This window comes from Ursus americanus, unplaced genomic scaffold (assembly GCF_024610735.1).
Source record: "Ursus americanus isolate L20-20 unplaced genomic scaffold, mUrsAme1.1.p SCAF_68, whole genome shotgun sequence".
Lineage (NCBI taxonomy): Eukaryota > Metazoa > Chordata > Mammalia > Carnivora > Ursidae > Ursus > Ursus americanus.
In genome coordinates this window covers 141,146-160,389 of record NW_028273650.1, presented here as the reverse complement: position 1 = coordinate 160,389, position 19,244 = coordinate 141,146, and the positions used below count along the sequence as shown (strand labels likewise).

The following is a 19,244-nucleotide window of genomic DNA, read 5'->3' as shown; positions in this document are numbered from 1 at the left end:
TAAATATAGTGTCTTACACTTCTGCAGGTTAGAGTCTCATATGGGCCTCACTGGACTAAAATAAATACGTCTGTAGGGTGTTCCTTTTTGGAGGCGCTGGGAGAGAATCTGGTTCCTGGCTTTTTCTAGCTTCTAGAGGTTGTCTACACTCCCTGCTTAGTTGCCCCTTCCACCTCTAATGCCAGCAATAGCTGACTGACTGCCCCACATCCTAGTGGACTCTTCTGCTGCACTTCCACTTTTAATGACCTTGTGACCACTTGGATAATCCAGGATCATCTCCTGATTTTAATGTGAGCTGATTGGCAACCTAATTCCATCTGCAACTTTAATTCCCCTTCCCCATGTAAGGCAACATGCGGGCAGATTCCAAGGATTAGAACATGGACATTTGTGGGGGGCATCATTCTGCTAGAGATGGTACCCAGGGCTGAGTGTCAAGGAGCAGGGACATATATGAATGCAGGAGCCCATCTCCCCATGGTGCCTAGGGAGAGAATAAGAGGGACTTAGGGTTGCCCCTTTCTGGAATCTCAGGGAGCAGAGCTCTTGAGCATCTATACACGACCTGTGCCCCTCTCATTGTGCTCCTCACTTTCTGCACAGATGAGAGCTGAACTTTTCTGGGTGGAAGATTTGTGGGGGGCCCCTCATTCAGCTCTGGTCCACTCCCTCATTCACCCAACTCACTGTTCTACTTGTCCCTCCCCCATGCCAGGGTCTGTGGTCCAGGTGGGGTTGACTCAGCCACCCTCAGTGTCCAAGGGCCAAGGAGAGATGGCCACCAACACGTGCACTAGGGGAGCAGCTCAGCTTCAGCAACACCTGGGCTTTGTTGCCAAACTCCTGACCCCCAGATTTGCAATTGCCTCTCAGAAGAGCTTCCTGGGCTCCAGGTCAGGCAGCCAGGCTTCTTGATCTCTGGGCTTCAGCCTGGAAAAGAGGCTGATTATTACTGCTTAGTGTGGGACAGCAGCTTGATGCCTACATTGTCCTCAAGGCCCACAGGGAAGTGAGATAAAAACCTGTTGGCTGTCTGTACCTTCTCACTGTCCAGAGTTATTGCTGTCATTTTGTGGGCAAGTGGCTGCTGCTGAGTTCTGGAGTAGTGTAATGGGGGCCGTCCTTTCTCCTCTGGTTCTCTGATACTGTGTGGTTGATGCACCCCCATTTCTAAGATCCTGGGTATGGTTTGCTGACCCAGCTGTCCACAATTTCTGGAGCTTTTGGTCAGATCACTCAGTCCTGCACTGGAAGTATTGGTGTGGATTATTATGTTAGTGACTGGAACCAGCTTTGCTCTGGGAAAAAAATGCAGAGTCCCTCTTCTTCCCTTGAAAGTTCTGCTTCCCTCCAATTTCCTGATACCATATGTGTACACCCAAACAACAGACCCAATCAACCCTTGGGTCCAGTATCAGGCAGAGGTTAACTGGCGTGTGCCAAAGAGGGCTGGGTGGTCCCTCCCATTCCTCAGAGTGGAGCACCCACAAGATGTGCTTAGCGCTCTCTCCCTCTCCTTGAGGCCTTCCCTATTTTGTCCCCCAATCAGGAATGATGGAGAGAGAGCAACACAGGATGAGGTGAAGGGGATCCCCCTGACTGCCACAGTGGAAAGTGGGTTGGTCTTGGCTGATCTGTCATGGACTTTGGTCCTTCTGCTGTTCTTTTTTTTTTTTTTTTAAGATTTTATTTATTTATTTGACAGAGAGATAGGCAGTGAGAGAGGGAACACAAGCAGGGGGAGTGGGAGAGGAAGAAGCAGGCTCCCAGCAGAGGAGCCCAATGTGGGACTCGATCCCGGAACGCCGGGATCACGCCCTGAGCCGAAGGCAGACGCTTAACGACTGCGCTACCCAGGGGCCCCTTCTGCTGTTCTGAATCTGGAACAAGTTCTCTCTCAGGTTGGGTTCCCTCTGGATCCCCCTCTACAGTGATCTACAATGGAGGAAGAAGCTGTGGAGGTCACTTCACTGAGTGCAAGGCTGTGGAAGAGGCTGCAGTCTTAAGAGGAGGCTCCTGGGCAGTGAAGAGACCCCACTCTGGGAGGAGGGGATAGTGGACAGGTGGATGGGCATGCAACTCTCTCTCCAAGGTCCCCTTCTGTATGTACATCTGGCCCTAACACAGCAGGAGGAGTTGTGGGCCTGCCTTGCCACAAACCCCTGGGGTACATCAGCTGTGGGAGGCCATCAAGGGGAGGGGAAGGATCTGCATGACTTCCCTGTCCTCCCTTTGAGTGGGGCCAGTAGGTAAAATCAACTTTGGGCCCCGCGGGAAGCAGAACTCGAAGGGTCTTTCCATCACAGCCTCGTCCTCTTTCCTCCCCACTCCTCTCACTCTCTGCTCAGGTGATTTGTTGACAGTGGATCAGGGGAGGCCCTGCCACTTCCTTCTTATAGACATCATATGACCTCAGACTCACCATCCCTGTGTCTCTTTCCATTTCAGGGCCCTGGGCACAGTCTACACCGTCTCGGGAATCTCAGTGTCGGGGTCTCCTGGACAGAGAGGTGCTGTGTCTCGCACTGGGCTCGCAGTGCGTCATTGGACTTTGGCACAGGATGAATGCTGTCCTCAAAACTGTGACCCTCTGAAGCCCCCGCACTTAGCTTCCTCTGGTATTCTGGTGATGCATGCTGCTTCAGTTAGTTGTGAAAAGTCCTATTCAACGGAAAACTGAGTATATTTAGAATGATGTGTTCATTGAATAGATCGATGTAAGAAGTGACCTCTAAGGATTCATGTGTGAGTTCTTTTCTCTAGGAAATTGTCTTGATGACTCATCCCATGTCTTCCGTGACTATAGGATTAACCATGCTTTTTTGCCTCAATTTGGACAAGTCACTTAACTCCTTTGCAGGTAGGCTGCATGCAGAGGTGACCAAACTTATTTTACAAGTTTGGACTAAATGAACAAATGCATTGACTGCTTAGGACATGTGGAAGACCCCTGAGGGTGGGTCTTTGGAAAAACCCTGAGAGACCGTGGTCAACCTGGCCGGGAGGGCAGTGACACCGCAGTGCTACTATGTATCCTACATCCTCTAGACTCCAGGAGAGACATCCAGCTGTAGCCACCCATGTTTTAAGAAAAAGTGGCAGGGAAAAAGACAAAATGTCAGACACAAAAGAAAGAACTGAGAAAATAATGCCCATAACATAGGATGACTGGGGTTGACTGTGACAATGGAGAGAGACAGCTGTGACAAGACAAGGATCTCAGAGCTGCAGAGAGGCGCATGCCTCTCTGAGTGATCATGATTTGCTCAGAGGACATGACCCAGTAATGTGAGACTAGGCTGTCAGTAGGCCACCAACCAACATTTAGTGAAGGGTAGCATGACAGATACATCCCAAGATCTTACATGAATACAACTTTTCTCTCTCCTCACAAATGCCCCCTTGAGGAATGACTGTTAGTCCTGTTTTCGACATGAGGAGACATCTCCTAGAAATGTTTTTTGATCCTGCTGTGTGTCATGTGGTGTGAATGGCAGAGCGAGGCATGGTGCAGACCATGCAGATTCAGATCCTGCACCCTCCCCACTGCAACGTGTTGTCCTCACTGCACTGTCTCTGGAGAATCTCTGTCCCGTTCACCAGGTGCAAGGAGGTAAGTGCAGGATTACTGGTAAGAACTTCACATTCTCTCCCTCCATGGATCCTAATTATTCTTGGGAAGATATACATAAAATAACCACACAATAAAAAGTTCAACTAATAGGAGATCCCTGAAAAAGATGACCTGGGCACAGCTCTAGTCAGGGAGATTTTGGGAGGTTCTCTGGAAGAGGGGCTGACTGAACCCCTATCTGAGGAATGCATTCAGGGTAACTTGGGGTGCAGCCTGGGTAGTGGCTGGAGTGGGCAGTGGAGGAGGAGGTGATGCCTGCAGAAAGAACATCGTATGGATGGAATCAGGAGGCGATGAGGAAAGTTTGAGGACGAGGCGATGGGAGGTCAATGTGACTGGAGCTGTTTCGCAGTCAACAGACAACTCGTAACCAACCAAGCAAACCGCATGCTGCCTAGACACAGCTCAGTGCGGTCAACTCAAAGCCACAGTAATGCTGTCGTGAGGCTCAGACTTCCACTGTGACATGAGGCCCAGCGAGAAGCCGAGTCCTTCCCAACCCGTCTGCTGCACACACGTCAGTGTGATGTACGTGTCTGGAGTGGTCTCCAGGCAAACAGGATGATGAAAATCAGCTACTTCCTCTTGACTGCTCTAGCGAGGCCTTGGGCAATTTGGAGCAATTTTACATGTATTTTTTTAATTTTTTTTTAAAGATTTTATTTATTTGACAGAGAGAGAGACAGCGAGAGAGGGAACACAAGCAGGAGGAGTGGGAGAGGAAGAAGCAGGCCTCCCGCCAAGCAGGGAGCCCGATGCGGGGCTCGATCCCAGGCCCCTGGGATAATGACCTGAGCCGAAGGCAGACGCTTAACGACTGAGCCCCCCCCGGTGCCTGTACATATATTTTAAAGATACAGTGTGGATTTAGAATGATAGGCAGTTTTACACCATATCTTGGAATCTCTGTATATCTTCATGTTTTCTTTCTATATAGTACAAGCCTTATCAAGATAAGTAAAATATACATGACCAAAGATAATTGATTTTATTCCCAAATAACTTTCTCTATGACTGTGAAGATGAATTAAGTAAATTTACAAGTTCAAGAAATCATACATATATTAAATATCCAAACTCTACCATTACAAAATTGTGCATATGATAAGCTTTAGTTTTTTTTAAGTTGGAGGAAGAATATAACAACAAAGCCCTGTTTAATGACCTAAATTCAACCTGAGGATCTGGTTGGTCACTATTATCCAGAGGTGCCACGTCATATTATTCAGTATACGATTTTAAGAAAATTCTTTTATTTTTTTAAAATTTAATTCCTTTTAAAGTGACACTCTATTTTGAAGCTGAGTTTCATGTCTGTGACCTAACAGTGTGCACACAACTGCATGAGGAGTCTCTCTGAGACACAGTTTACGTTGAACTGTGATTCCTGCAAACACCTGAGGATAATCAGTCATGGACTGTGGCTTGAGTATGAGTATGATGTGGTGAGTGACTTTAGTGCAAATGGCAGCTTAAAGACCTCCAAAAATTCTCTCCTCAAAAAAAAATCAATGAGGAAACTGGCAAAAATTGCCACCAACATCTTAAGAACTCTGGAAATAAACTCAAACTTGCAGCAGTAGAGGGAATGTTGATACTGGTGGAAGAGGGAGGAAAAAAAACAGGTGAGTCTCAGTCAGAACCATGAGTTTTGTGCTGTTTTAACATGGCCTAGTCCCATCCCCTGCCCTGTGGCTGCAGAGTAGTTCAGAAAACTAAAGCCCATGTTCACAGTGAAAGACAGCAATGCGGGAGCCACTGGAGAGAACAGAATGGGTCCGGAGCTCCCTCAAAACCTCATTTCTAGAGAATTACCACTAATGGGTCTGAGGGATGTCTGCAAGACCCTACTTGTTTGACTGTTTGTGTTTAATCTCACTTGGAGCTTGCCCAGAACAAAAAGCCTTTTCCCAGCATAATTGTCAAAAAAGAAATTATAGGCAGTTGCTTAACTTGTGGTTGGTTGGTTAAAGTGATAGATATTAGTTGGAGCAAACAATAGAGTAATAGAAAGCTTACAAGGACCACCAAAAAATGAGATTTCCATGAGGGGATCTGAAAAGTTCTGACTTATTCTTACGAATCTAGAACACTGTAAGCATACCCAGGAGAGACCCTAGAAGGCCCTTAGCTCTCCCCCTGCCTGACCTGGATGTTCTGCACAAGCAACAATGAAGGTTTTCAGCTACCAGCTGAGTTTTGAAGATACGATTCAACATGCTCACGAAGCCCTTCGACAAAGACTGAATGACTTAGTTCTAGGCTGTTCGTGAGATCTCTCTCCGGCCAATAGCTGACCGCCATAGAGCTGAGCAGGGACTACAGTGGTCACACGTGACAAAGAATACAGACTTTGGAGAATTAGTTCATTAAAGTCACTAATGAGAAAGCAATGACAAAAAATAGCAAAGCCAACAAATCCTAGGGAAGAGTGAGAATCCGATTTCTAGAGTTGTCATATGATATTATTTTAAATAACCAATTTACAGTCCCCCTCCCCAGTAACAAGATACCTGCAGGGAAACCAGAAGTCTGACTGTGCAGAAAAAAGTTGGCATACCAGGGCCAAGTGTGCTTTCCTATGACAGGCCTGCTTGTCAGACTGACCCTGTCTGAAGTCTGGGAACTTGGAATCAAGAGGGTCCCCACCATTCTCTGGTAAGTGTGGCTTGCTGTGCCTAGACTGTTGGTGCAAACCCTGTGGTTTATGCAGCACATATCTTTGCTGATAGAACTCTGAAATTCAGGTATGTGCGAGGCAGAGGGTGCCTAAATGACCAGTTCCCACTAAAAACCTCTGAGTACAAAGTCTCTAATGAGCTTTCCTGGAAGATGTTTCACACTTTATTGCTGGAGGAATGAAGTGTACCTTTGTGATGCCACTGGAGCAGTTCTCTTGAAAGCTTGTGGCTGGTTTTCTCTGAACCTCCCATGCACCTTTCCCTTTGCTTATTTTGCTTAGTGTGCTTTCACTGTAATAAATCACAACTATCAGGATGGCTATATACTGAGTTCAGTTAGTCTTTCTAGAGGGACGGATGTTGGAGGTGCTCTTGGGCTGTCCCCCACACATAAGCTGATATACAAGGAGAAAAAAGCAATGAATACACACTGTCCCTAAGCAAAGTCCAGACACTGGACTTACGAGACAGATACTTTGTATCAGCTCTTTTAAGTATATGTAAAGAATTAAGGGAAATGATATTTAAAGAACTAAAACATAGTATGAGACTTATATCTCTCCAAGTAGAGAATAACAATAAAAAAGATGTGAATTATAAAAGAGAAACAGATATTCTGGAGTTGAAAAGTATAGTAACAACTGAAAATGTCACTAAAGGGGCTTGTATTCACTTCCTAGGACCGCTGTAAGAAATTACTACACTCTACATGGGCTAAAACAATAGAAATTTACTCTTTCACACATCTGAAGGCTGGAAATCTGAAGTCAAGCTATAACTTAGGCTCTGTTTCCTATTGAAAGAGCTAGAGAACTATCTTTCCTTGCCCCTTGCTATCTTTTGGTAGTTTCTGGAAATTCATGGCTTTCCTTGGATTGCATCTGCATCACTCTAAACCCTGCCTCTGTCATCACATGGTGGCTTTCTCCCCTCTGTGTCTGTGTGTCCAAACCTCCCTGCTCTTATAAGGACAGCAGCCATTCAATCAGGGCACACTCTAATCCAGTGTAACCTTATCTTTTTTTTTTTTTTTTTAAAGATTTTATTTATTTATTTGACAGAGATAGAGACAGCCAGCGAGAGAGGGAACACAAGCAGGGGGAGTGGGAGAGGAAGAAGCAAGCTCATAGCGGAGGAGCCCGATGTGGGGCTCGATCCCGTAACGCCGGGATCACGCCCTGAGCCGAAAGCAGACGCTTTAACCGCTGTGCCACCCAGGCGCCCCCAGTGTAACCTTATCTTGATTATATCTGCAAAGACCTTATTTCCAAATAAGGATACTTTCACAGGTACTGTGGGGTACAACTTTAATGTATAATTTGGGGAGACACAAAGCCACAACAAAGCTGAACAACAGATTTGAGCAGGAAAAAGACAAAAATTTGAAGATAGATTAATAGAGATCCAGTCTGATGAACAGTGAGTTAAAAAATATGGATGGGAGAAAAAAATAGCAGAGCCTCGCGGACCTGTATAATACAATAAGCATGCCAACATATGCACAAAGAAAAGTCCCCAGAAAAATAAAAGACAGGGAATGAAATATAAAATAAGTAAAAGATAAAATAAATAAAAGAGAGGGACAGTGAAAATATGTGAAGTAACAATAGCCAAAATCTCACCAAATTTCATGAGAAACATTAATAAAAATATTCAAGAAGTTCAAAAAAGTCCAAGCAGGATAAACCCACCTCATAATAAAATTGTTCAAGGCCAAAGACAAAGAGAAAATCATGAAAGCAACTAATCATTTACAAAGGCTCCTCAATTTTATGGCTAATTTTCATCAGAAACCAGAGGCCAGAAGGCAGTGGGATGACATGAAAAGTGCCAAAAGACAGGAACTGTCAGCCAAGAGCTCTGCATCTAGCAGATGTCTTTCAGTAATAAAGGAGACGTTGAGACATTCCCAGATAGCATCTGAGAGAACCCACTGCTTTCACAAGGCCTACAAAGAAATACTAAGGGTCCTTCAAGCTGAAATGAAAAGACAACAGAGTAACTTAAATCTACATGAAGAAATAAAGAGCTGCATAGGTTAATATACAAGAAAGTGTAAATATATAAGTATGTATATGTTGGCTAATGAATTTAAATAAAAAATATAAAAGTATGTAAGATGCGTATAATTGTAAACAATGTATTATTTTCTCCTGATTTAAAAGGCACCACCTGAAGTCAATATTATAAACATGCTGACGAGCACACAGTGTATAAAGATATAATTTGTATGACCATGGCAATAAGGGGAGGGTGTGCATTGAATCTACATGAAGGTAGTTTCTATATGCCATGGAAATTAATCTGGTATTAATCCAATTAGAATGTTATAATTTAAGGTGTTAATTATAATCTGAGGGAAGCTACTAAGAACATAACCCAGAATATATAGCAAAAGAAGCACCATGGAAATGTATTCGGTACGCTAGAACATAACATAAAAAACCGGTAATGGAGGACTATTAGAAAAGAGATGACATATACAGCCAAAAAACCAAACCAAAACAAAAAACAGATACCAATGCTAGCTGATTAGTAATTAAATATTCATGGATTATATACTCCAATTCAGAGGCAGATATTGGCAGAATGGATTTAAAAAAAACCCTATAATCTCCATTTGCTGCCTATGAGGGAGTCACGCTTTAAGTCTAAGACAGAGAGGTTGAAAATAAAAGGAAAATAAATGCTAAGCAAGTAGTAACCAAAAGAGAACGAGACTGGCTTTGATAATATAAGACAAACTTTTATGACATTTTTCTTCTAGAAAAAAAAAGGACATTTTATAATGACAAAAGGGCCCATCCTTCGAGATTATGAACGTTTTACAAGAAAACTCCAAAATACATAAAACAAACTGACAAAAATGAAGAGAAACAGACCCCTCAACAATAACAATTGGAGACTTCAATATTCAACTTCCAATAGTGAAAAGTCATTTCTTGTGATGCTCACAGGGTGGGAGGAGTAGGGGCTGAGATCCATATTTCATGGTGCAGGTACTGAAATTTAGAGATTAAGTGACTTTCTCAGAGTTGCAGCTCAACTGCAACTGAATGATGGTTCTGAGTCAGGGGATACAGACGGTTCCCTGGAGATAGAGATCCCTGATCACCTGAATACGAGATCAGGTCCTGGACACCTGAATTGAGCCCTTTCCTCACTCCCTTGCTCATATCCTCTTGCCCCAAGGTTTCTGCAGGCAGACACCTGGTATGTCAAGGAGGTGCCTGCACCAAGAGGATGGCTCAAATCCTGACCCAACTCCTGGCTCTGTGTTTCAATCCCTGACTCAAAATACATTGTCTTTCCTCCAAATGAAGAACAACCCCTGATGGAGTGGGGGGATCTGAGCATGTCTCCATCTCCCCTCACTTGCCCCCAGCACTTGATTCTATCTGCTGCCTTTCAGTGAGACTCCCTGGTGGTCAGGTGATCACCCTGAATGACCAGTAGTCTGCTTGCCTCCCAACTGGCTCAGAACCCAGGACATTCTAAACCAACTGCCCACGTGACAGTTGCCCAAAGAACTAGCTTCGTCTTCAACTGACCAAACTTGGATGATGAGCAGTTCATTAACTAGGAGAGGGGTCTGCCAGGCTGGACTTTTGTGGCTTAGTGGATGAAATCTACACACCTCCAGTGTCTCCCTGACTATCTGACCCACCCTCAGAGCAGCCACTACGGAAGGCATGGCTGAGAGCAGGAAGTAGCCACACTGGCCCTTGAGTATGCACCTTCCCTGCTCACTCCTTCCTTTCCAACATCCAGTGTCTTTTGTACAAACCACAGTCCTTCTTCTTGAATCTAATTACTGATTTTACTCCCATGCCATCTTCAATGGAGTAGTTAGTGGGGGTGATATTTGTGGCCCTACCATGTTGTTTGGTCAGATGCCCATTTCAATGTGGCTGAACCACTGTGGGCACAGCCAGCAGAAGAGTGGACAGCCAGCAGATCTTCTTAAACACAAATAGTTATATTGTGAATCCTGTGTTTGAATCCCTTATGATCTTTCTCTTTTTATAACCTGAGCCACAATCCTAGAAAACATACTGAAAATAGAACTGTTGATATGCAGCTGAGAGAAGACCCTGGGAGCACATTCATTCATTCCTATGCTGCACTTCTGTTCTATGAGCAAAGAGGGGTATTATGATCTGTGATGGGGCTGTGATTTCATGAGGATGAGACAATGTAGAAAGGCAGCACAGCACAGGGACGGAGAGAGAGAGAGGGAGCATGAGAGCTGGTGTCTGGTGGCTGGTATCAACTCATGCTAGAAGACACATGTACCTGGGAAAGTTACTTAACCCCTTTGTCCCTGGTTCCCTGTTCTGCGGCATGAGGCCTATTTACTAGTATTCCCTTATGAAGCTTAATATAAGACAGTCCAGACAGCACCTGGAGAAAATGACCGGTGCTGCGTAAGTGCTGTGTAAGTGTTCCAGCATTAACTGTCTGCAAGAATAAGCAAGGAATACAGGAGTGGCTGCCTCCGGAGAGGAAACTCGAACAGATACAGGGCAGGGGAGGGTGCAAGGTGACATTTCAGCCCTCACATGGGCATGATGCTTTACAGCTCATGGAGAGTATCTGTCATCATTTCCTGTCATCCCCCATCATCCTCATGGGTTATGCAGGGTAGGTGCTGTGACCCCTGTTTTGTGATTCATGGCTCTAAATTGTAGAGATTCTAAATGACGCCTGGAGTCACAAGGCTGATGACAGATCTGAGATAGGAAAGTAGTTGTTTCCTTGGGGACAGAGATCCCTGAACAACCCCTACCGCCTCCCCTGAGTCCTCCAGATCATGTGCTGGACTTCTGAACCAAGGGCTACCCTCCCTCCATTCCCCAAATTTTCCTGCCCCAAAGTTGCTGTCAGGACATAGAAGGTGCTGGAGCCAAGAGAAGGGCACATGCCTCCACCCAAACGTTTCAATCTCTGACCCAAAAGCTATGATATTTTCCTGAAAGGAAGTCCCTTAACAGGTCGGGGGAAAATCCCTCCTCCTCCCACATCATCACACATCAGCTGCCTCAAGGCAGACCGACGGTGTGACCAGTGGGCTGCTTGACTCCTATGTGGCCCAGAGCCCAGGATTTTCCAAGCCAACTTGCACATATAATTCCTCTCTAATGAATCAGCTTGGCCTTCAAGAACCAACCCTGGATGAACCACTAGCTAATGAGGAAAGTGACCTGATGGACTGGTGCTTTGCTGGTTTAATAGATGAAGCTGACATGTCCTCCACTCTCTTCTGACCACTGATCTGAGCAATAGCCTGAGCAGGCAGAGCCTACACTCTGAGTGTGCACTTCCCGCTCCCCAAACTCTGAAGTCTCTGTAGACTCCTCACCCTTCTCTAGACCTTGCAGTTGCAGGGAGAGAGTTTCTTCCCTCTGCCACCAAATGTTCATTCCACCAACCCAATGGCATTGTCCCTTCTCACCACTGTCCCAGGCAGCACCCAAACACCCAGTAATCCTGTTCACATCAACCAATGGAAATCACTCCATGAAATCCCAGTTTCAATCCTTTATAAAAACTCTGTGGATTTATAGAGCGTTGATGTTTGGTTTTGGATCTTGACATCTACGTTCAGAAGAGTTAACCTGTGATTTCCCTTTACTGTGATGTCTATTGCTAGGTGGCATCCAAATTCTCCTGATCTGATGAAAGCAGTGTAGGTGTGTTCCCTCTGCATATGTTCTCTGGAAGAGGATGTCGGAGAGTGGCATCACTTCTAAAACACTTTGTAGAAATCAGAGGAAACGATCTGTGCCTGAGTTTGTTTTGTAGGAAAAAATAGTTTTACATTTGTTTTTTAATTGATGTTTACTTTACATATTGTAAAGCCCGCGAATCTTAAATGTCTAGCTTTATGGTTTCCTGTAATATAAATGCATCTGTTGCCAACACCAATTTGACACACAGAGCATCTCCAGGACCCTGGCAGCCTCCTATAGAAGGAGTTAAGAATAATATCTAACTTATTAGGTTACATGAATAAAATCATCTACTCCATGTATAGTCTAGGCACAACGATTACACATAATTAGCTCAGAAAGAGTGTGGCAGCGTCCTTGGAAGGTAGTTATGTTGCCTGTATCTACTATTACCACCACCCTGTCTCCGCTTTTGTGGCCGCATACATTAGCGGTCACCCCAGTGTTTGGTTGGTTTTCCTGCGGTGCCAACAAGGAAGTTACGGAAGCAACGGAGAACATGTGCACTCGTTTGCTTTACCATTTTCATCCCAAGTGCCCTGCACTCACATTTCCTCTTCCTGTTCTTCTTTGCCCCAATTTGCTTTGTCTTTTCCTTCTTTTGAGTCCATTACAAAAAAATTTGTTCACAGCTGAAAGGAAGACAAGAATCAGGCATAACCAGAGCCACCCAGGGCAGGTAACCATTAAGTGGAGGATGCTGAGAGCAGATCCAGAATTCCCGGGGCCCCTCCAGCAGGGACCCTTCCGACTCCCAGCCCAGCTCCTGGCTGGGGCCATTCAGGGCTGCGCAGCAGGAGTCCGTGGTACAGACCCAGCGTAAGGGGCCAGAGCAACACTAAGAATGTGAATGAGGTAGGCTGCAGGAGGTTTTATAGACATTGATCCAAGGACCTTAAGTGCCTGTATGAGACCACATACTACAGGATGAGAATTATAAAGAGGGAATGGGGGAAGAGCTACAAAGAGGAGCTTATAGATAGCAAAAACAAAGTGAAAAGAGAGGAAAGAGGAAATAAACTGCATGCACAGTTTTGCTCCCTGCATGTAATCCTGTGCATGGATAATTGTAGGAGTGGGGAGGAGGAAGCCTTGGGAAAGGACGGGGACAGTCAGGGTTGGGGTGAGAACTTGGACCCACTGCTCCTGGCAGGATAAAGGCCGACCTGGGGATGACTCTGTCTTCACCTCTGCAATGAGGGAATGGGTCTCTGTGATCTGCAACATATTTTTTCCCGCCTTCAAATTTCATAACTGTGACCATGAATGAACTCCTGTGTCATCTTGTCCTTACAAGAAGGCAGTCACCATCTGCATGCATTTCTGTGTGTGATGTTGCCTTCCTCAGTACTCATGACTCAGTACTCCCCTTCCACTTCTCTCCACTATTTAGTGTTCATCGTCCTTCTCCGTGTCAGCCTCTACCAGCCATGTTATTTTAAAATATGGGGACACCGGAGGAATGATCATGGGTACACTGCCACCCTCCCTCATCAATCAATTGATCAATTAACCAATCCATCCAAACCCAGGGGGCACCTGTAATGGGACTGGGGTTTTGTTGGGCCCTATGGGACAGAATGGCAATGAGTTCCACATACTACCTGTCCTGGGCCTGGGGTAATTGCAGTTACTTGAAGATCGTTCTCAAAAAATCCCATAGGTTTCCTAGCCCCCTTGAGAGCATGAACATGAAATCAGAAGTAAGCTAACTTGTCTAAATTCCCTTAGTCTATACGTGGGGCAACAGGGGCTCTACAGCTGATGCGATCACACAAACACACACTACCTGCCGGAGTTTGCCCTGAACCTTGGAAGGACTGGGAGGGTGGGCTTTGGGCAGGCCTGGGGTAGGCATGACCAAGGTGTGGGGGGCAGGGCCAATGTGTGGCTGAGGCAGTGGGTTCTGAGAGGAGCACTGACTCCCTGCCCTGCTGCCCAGAGAGAGGTCGTGTCCTGTGGTCAATGCCAGGTCACCGGGTCAGCAGGGCTGTAAAAGCTGGTGTGTGAAATGGGCCCAGCAGCTCCTCATACAGTCCTCTAGAATCCCTGCCGGCCATGGAGGGTCTCCAGGGCAGCTGCACATGGGCCTCTTTCAGATGGAAGCACATTCACAGTTCAGACTTGGGTGAGGTATGGAGGCTGGGATGAGCTAAAGCACATTGGAGCATATGCATAATTTCAGAGGAAAGATTCTTCAACTCACCTAGCTATGGAAGTGGCCTTTAAGGAGGAGCAAACAGGACAGGAACATAATGTTACTAGTCCTATACGTTAAAAGGGAGAGAGTTGACCTCTCATCTACCTCCTGGCTCATGCTAGAACTTTGTATCCAGATTCAAGTGTCTGTTGGGTCGCACCAGATTACATCCATCAAGGTTAATAACAAGAAAGATACCAAAATCCCAAGAGGTGCTAATGAAACAGAACCTAAGCTTTGACATCTGGCAGTGGGAAAGAGAAGGAAGTACAGGTTTCAGGGGAAAGAATTTTTTTTTTTTTTAAAGATTTTATTTATTTATTCGACAGACATAGAGACAGCCAGCGAGAGAGGGAACACAAGCAGGGGGAGTGGGAGAGGAAGAAGCAGGCTCATAGCGGAGCAGCCTGGTGTGGGGCTCGATCCCATAACGCCGGGATCACGCCCTGAGCTGAAGGCAGACGCTTAACCGCTGTGCCACCCAGGCGCCCCCATGGGAAAGAATTTTTAAATAGGAAAGCAAAAATGATTGCAAACACAGCACACCTGATGCTTATGGACTCCATTCCTCTAATATGTCATTAAAATATGAAATGAACAAATTAGACTTGTACATATATTTCCCTACCCTTTCTGCTTTCCTATCCACCTTCCTCAGTCTCCAGAGCAGCAGGTGCAACCCAACTGTACCCGGAACCCTCTTGCATTGCTTCCTACCTGAGTGTTGTTCCCTACCTGGAGAGTCATCCTCCTCACTACTGGAATCTTGAATGCTCTCCACAAGAAAATCTATAGAAACACAAATATGATATATAGAAACACATCAATTAGAGGGGCTCACCCTTTCCTCCTCCTCTAGTTGAGGTTGTGTGGGTCATACGGCATCAACCTGATATTTCCTGTGGGTTCTCAGAAGTTCTCTATACTTGGTGGAGTCAGAGCCCTTCAACAAGAATTGATCACAGTTACAAACCTTCGAATGAGACAGAGATGCTGAATGAATCAGCTTTCACACTCTCAGTTCTACAGGCACATTGCAGCTCTTACCTCCAAACTTACCACCTGAGATTCAAATTAGTATGCGCACATTTGAAATGTAGCTAGTGTGACTGAGCAATGTGGTGTTATTTTAATTCGCTGAATGTTGGTGTAAAATTAATTATAAGCAGACACATGTGGCTAGAGGCTAGCACCCTGGAGAGCACAGTTCTAGAATCCAAAGATGAAAAAGAGGTCACTTGCCCTCCGCTGGTTGTTTCTTGGTTGTAGTTTGCTGGCCTGATCTGATCATTCATGTATAGGCACTTCTGGGCTCGTGCACACATGACAGGCACAACTTAAGACTCTGGGACACTAAACAGTAAGGTCAACCACCAGGTCCTAGAGGAAGCGACCTACAGAAATCCCAATGTCACTGCATAGAAACAAACAAACAAACAAACCCTAAAATATATATGGAACCACAAAGGACCCCTAATAACCAAAACAATCTTGAGAATGAAGAACAAAGATGGAGTCCCCACACTTCCTGACTTTAAAGCATATTACAAAGCTACGGTAATCCAACAGAATGGTACTAGCATAAAAACAGGCCGATAGACCAGTGGAACAGAGCAGAGAGCCCCCAAATAAACTCACACGTACATAGATAAATGATCTGTGACAAGGGTGCCAAGATTGCACAATGGGGAAAGTAAAGGAGGCACGGAGTGAACACTGACACTCCCTAACCCAGCTGTTTAGGAGATTTGCAACAAGGGTGATGGGCACCAAGCTAAAAGCCAAGTTTTACTTTAAATTCCTATTTGCCACTGTATCTTGGGTATGGACTTACAGGATTTGAGCATTTCTCATGGTATGGTGATGTCATAAATTACATTAAATTATCTTCCTGATTCTTAACTGCTCTGGGCCATGTACAAGCAATGACCTCAGCTATGACAGCTGTTGGCCTGCACTGTCCTACATGGGGCCTCTTAGCTCTCAGAATCAGTGGACTGACCAGGAGCATGTGGACTTTCTATGTGAGTTTCACTCTAATGACTATGCCAGAGCTGGCTGTTAAATCCATTTATAGTTGTTCTGGGTTATGTGACCACTGAGGCCACCTTATAATGTGGTCAGTGTTTGGGAAATGTGTACACTTCAATACTTTGGGAGTGTACACGGATGGTGAAACCCCCCTGCCCTGTGACTAATGATTCCGTAGCTGAGTGATAAGTGCAGATCAGTAGCACAGAGCATCAGCAATGGGGATACAGGCCTAGGTCCACACTTTTGACTTTCCTACTCAGGAGGTCAAGACCTGGGACAGTCTTTTCTGCTCTATCTCCGAGGAAGGGAACATTCAACAAACTTCCAGGCACAGTTGTGGTGATGGAGGAATTCGGGATTGTATGAGTAGCTAGGGAGGAGGACTGGCTCTTCTCCTTCCTCCCACATACAATAGCTGATGACGCTTTAAGATTCCTTAGTTCAGGAATGAATATGAGAGTCTATATCTTTTACGTTACTGTAGGAAGTAAAAGAACAAACCACACTCTTGGGCTCTAAAAGAAAAAAAGGCTTTAATATAATAATATTTGAATTTACCACTTACTATTTAAGAGAATAAATATTGCCCCCCGTCAAATAACTAAATAGATGGGAGGAAGGGGTGTGGAACACATGGGGCACATGCACCGCAAATCCCCAGCTGCTGAGGAATCCCTGCAGGGCCACTGGACACTTGCTCAGCCCTGAGGTTGACTGCGGCCAGTTCTTCTCCTTCTTGAGTGCTGCTGACCAGCTACGACCAGGGCTCCAGCTGGCAGGACAGGGTGTAGCTAAGGACAGAGGGACACCTGTGAGTTGCCCAGGAGCTTCCATTCAAGAGTCCCTGCCAGTGTTTGCCCACAGCTGGAGTCTGGCGCCCCGGCAACAAGGCCTGAGGCTGCCCAGGGAAGGAGGATCCCAGGAGTGGCCAGCAGAAAGAGTCTACCCCGAACCTCACCGACCCAGATCCTGATGGGCCTCACCTCTCAGCCTCGCTGAACGACTCCATAGCCTGGAACCAGGCCCGAAAAGAATCCTTGGGCTCTAGGGTGTAATTCTTGGCAGCCACCTGGAGCAGCACGATGTCCGTCATGACTTGGTATTCCTGAGCAGAGAGAGAAGCACAGGATGTATAGGGAGCCTGGGGGGGGGGGGGGGAGCTGCAGGGTCTGGTGAGGGTTGAGCAGCAGGACCGGGGACCCATCCCAGGTCCTGGCACACATGGCCACCCTCCAGCCTAGAGGTTCATCCGGTCTCCACCTGTTCTCAGAGGTGAATATCAGTAGCCTCTCCTCCGGGAAGTTCTCCTGGATGCCATGTGTCTGTCCCCATCTCCTAATGGGATGGGTCTTGCACTGCTTTCTTCTCAAGGGATCCCAGGAAATGTGAGGTGGAGGGCATGGAGCCAAGCAATGTTCTTCCCAGGGACATCTCTGAGGCCCACTCCCTACCCTTCCCTGCGGGAAGCGCCACATATGCTCACCTTATTTCTTTTGTGGTGGTTGATCTCATTCCCCTGGAAAGCAGACAAAGTCCATCAGAATGAGGCCCCTGGTTCTTAGGAGCACTTGATTCCCATCCCTTCTCATGCTGCACCATGGCCAGGACCCGTGAGGGGGCCGTGCATACACAGATAGCGGGCCTGGGATGTAGGCCAGGCTCTGGGGTCCAGAGAAAGGAGGACATGGGGCAGATGGACTGGCTACAGGTCGGGACCCTGCAGCACCACCCTCTCGGAAGACAGTAGGGGAGGCCGAAGCCTCAGGCAGGAAGGGGCTGCTGCGGCTACTGAGGTGCTTGCTGACGTGGAGGGTCCTGACTTCATTCTCCCCCCACGGGCAAACTCACCGGGGGAGGCTGAGGTCCACTCAGACAGACCTCACGCAGCTTTGCCTTCAGGAAGCTCTGCTGCTTCACCAGTCTTCGGCACCGGGAGCCGTGGCCTAACTGCAGCCTCACCTCGCTCATCCCTGAGATGGGCAACAGCCCCCAGGCTCACAGGGTAGCCGTGAGGCTGTCATGACGGGAGGTTTGCCGAGTCCTGAGAGCTCAGGGCTCAGTACAGGGGCATTCTGCTCCCAAACCTCCGGATTCTGGTCCCTCCCCCACAATCCTCAGGCTCACCCACCTCCAGATAGTCCTCCATTGCAATATCCAGCATCACCAGTTCAGTGAGGAAAGTGCCAAGTTAGGGGACAACACCCTGTGTCATGAGCAGTAGGGTTGGGATGAGTCCCTGCTCTCTGGTGCCCACAGGGACCCTCCCCTGAAAATGCTGCAGCCTCCTGGCCCACCCCAGTTTCCCACATGGAGCAGCCTAGGACCCTTAGCAGTCTCCCCTCAATTCCCTTTCCCCTCACCCTCCAAGTACATCATACTCTTCCTAATCACCTCCAGGGCCTGCTTTTAGAAAATCACAGTGTATATAGTCCTGGGCTCCTCCCCATCCCGAAACCCATTCTGGATCCAGCTTTCTAGACCCTCCTGCTGGTCACTTTGAAACAAGAATTTTAGAAGCAACAGGAAGTGGAGCTGGAGTGGAAGTCCCACCTGTACTGATTTGGAGGCTTCCAGCCCTCAGGGAGAAGCCCCTCTCCTCTGACTTTGGAGGCCCTGGGCCTCAGGCACACTCACGTTCTTCTGCAGCCTCTTCTTCTAGGCTCTCCGGAGGGCCATCACCAGGGTGGCAGATTTATTAGATGGTTGCTCCTGTAGGGCCAAGGACAAGATCCTTGAGACCGTAATACCCTCAGTCCACTTGCCCCCACCATCTTTTAATTCAGACCCTAGATATCTGACTTAAGTCAGCTGATAACTGATAAACATTATCCTTAAGCATGCCATGTGATGATTCTAGAAAAATCTCAGCTCCAACATTCACTCTATGTGTGACCCTGAGCTTGAAGCCTGGCCTCCCTGAGCCTGTTTTCTCATCAGGAAAAGTGAGAATTCTACCTACC

The 19,244-nt window shown here is 46.7% G+C and overlaps 1 protein-coding gene across 11 annotated transcripts in view; it reads right to left on the bottom strand.

Moving 5' to 3' along the window:
* The window catches only part of LOC123779680 (ral-GDS-related protein-like), a 98,138-nt gene that overhangs the window by 10,232 nt on the left and 68,662 nt on the right, over window positions 1–19,244 (bottom strand). For 6 of the 11 annotated variants that reach the window (XR_015723576.1, XR_015723577.1, XR_015723570.1 and 3 more), the window contains 4 exons: window positions 18,919–18,993; window positions 17,768–17,800; window positions 17,268–17,389; window positions 14,695–15,039 (listed from right to left, as the gene is read on the bottom strand). Coding sequence is in view for 1 of the 11 variants with exons in the window: in XM_087860557.1 (XP_087716683.1) it covers window positions 18,960–18,993 (34 nt within the window). In the remaining 10 variants the exon portion in view is untranslated. Of the gene's footprint in view, window positions 1–12,599; window positions 15,040–16,798; window positions 17,076–17,267; window positions 17,390–17,767; window positions 17,801–18,335; window positions 18,488–18,918; window positions 18,994–19,244 lie in introns of those variants that run through there. The other 5 variants (XR_015723574.1, XR_015723573.1, XR_015723569.1 and 2 more) reach the window with 4 other exon arrangements.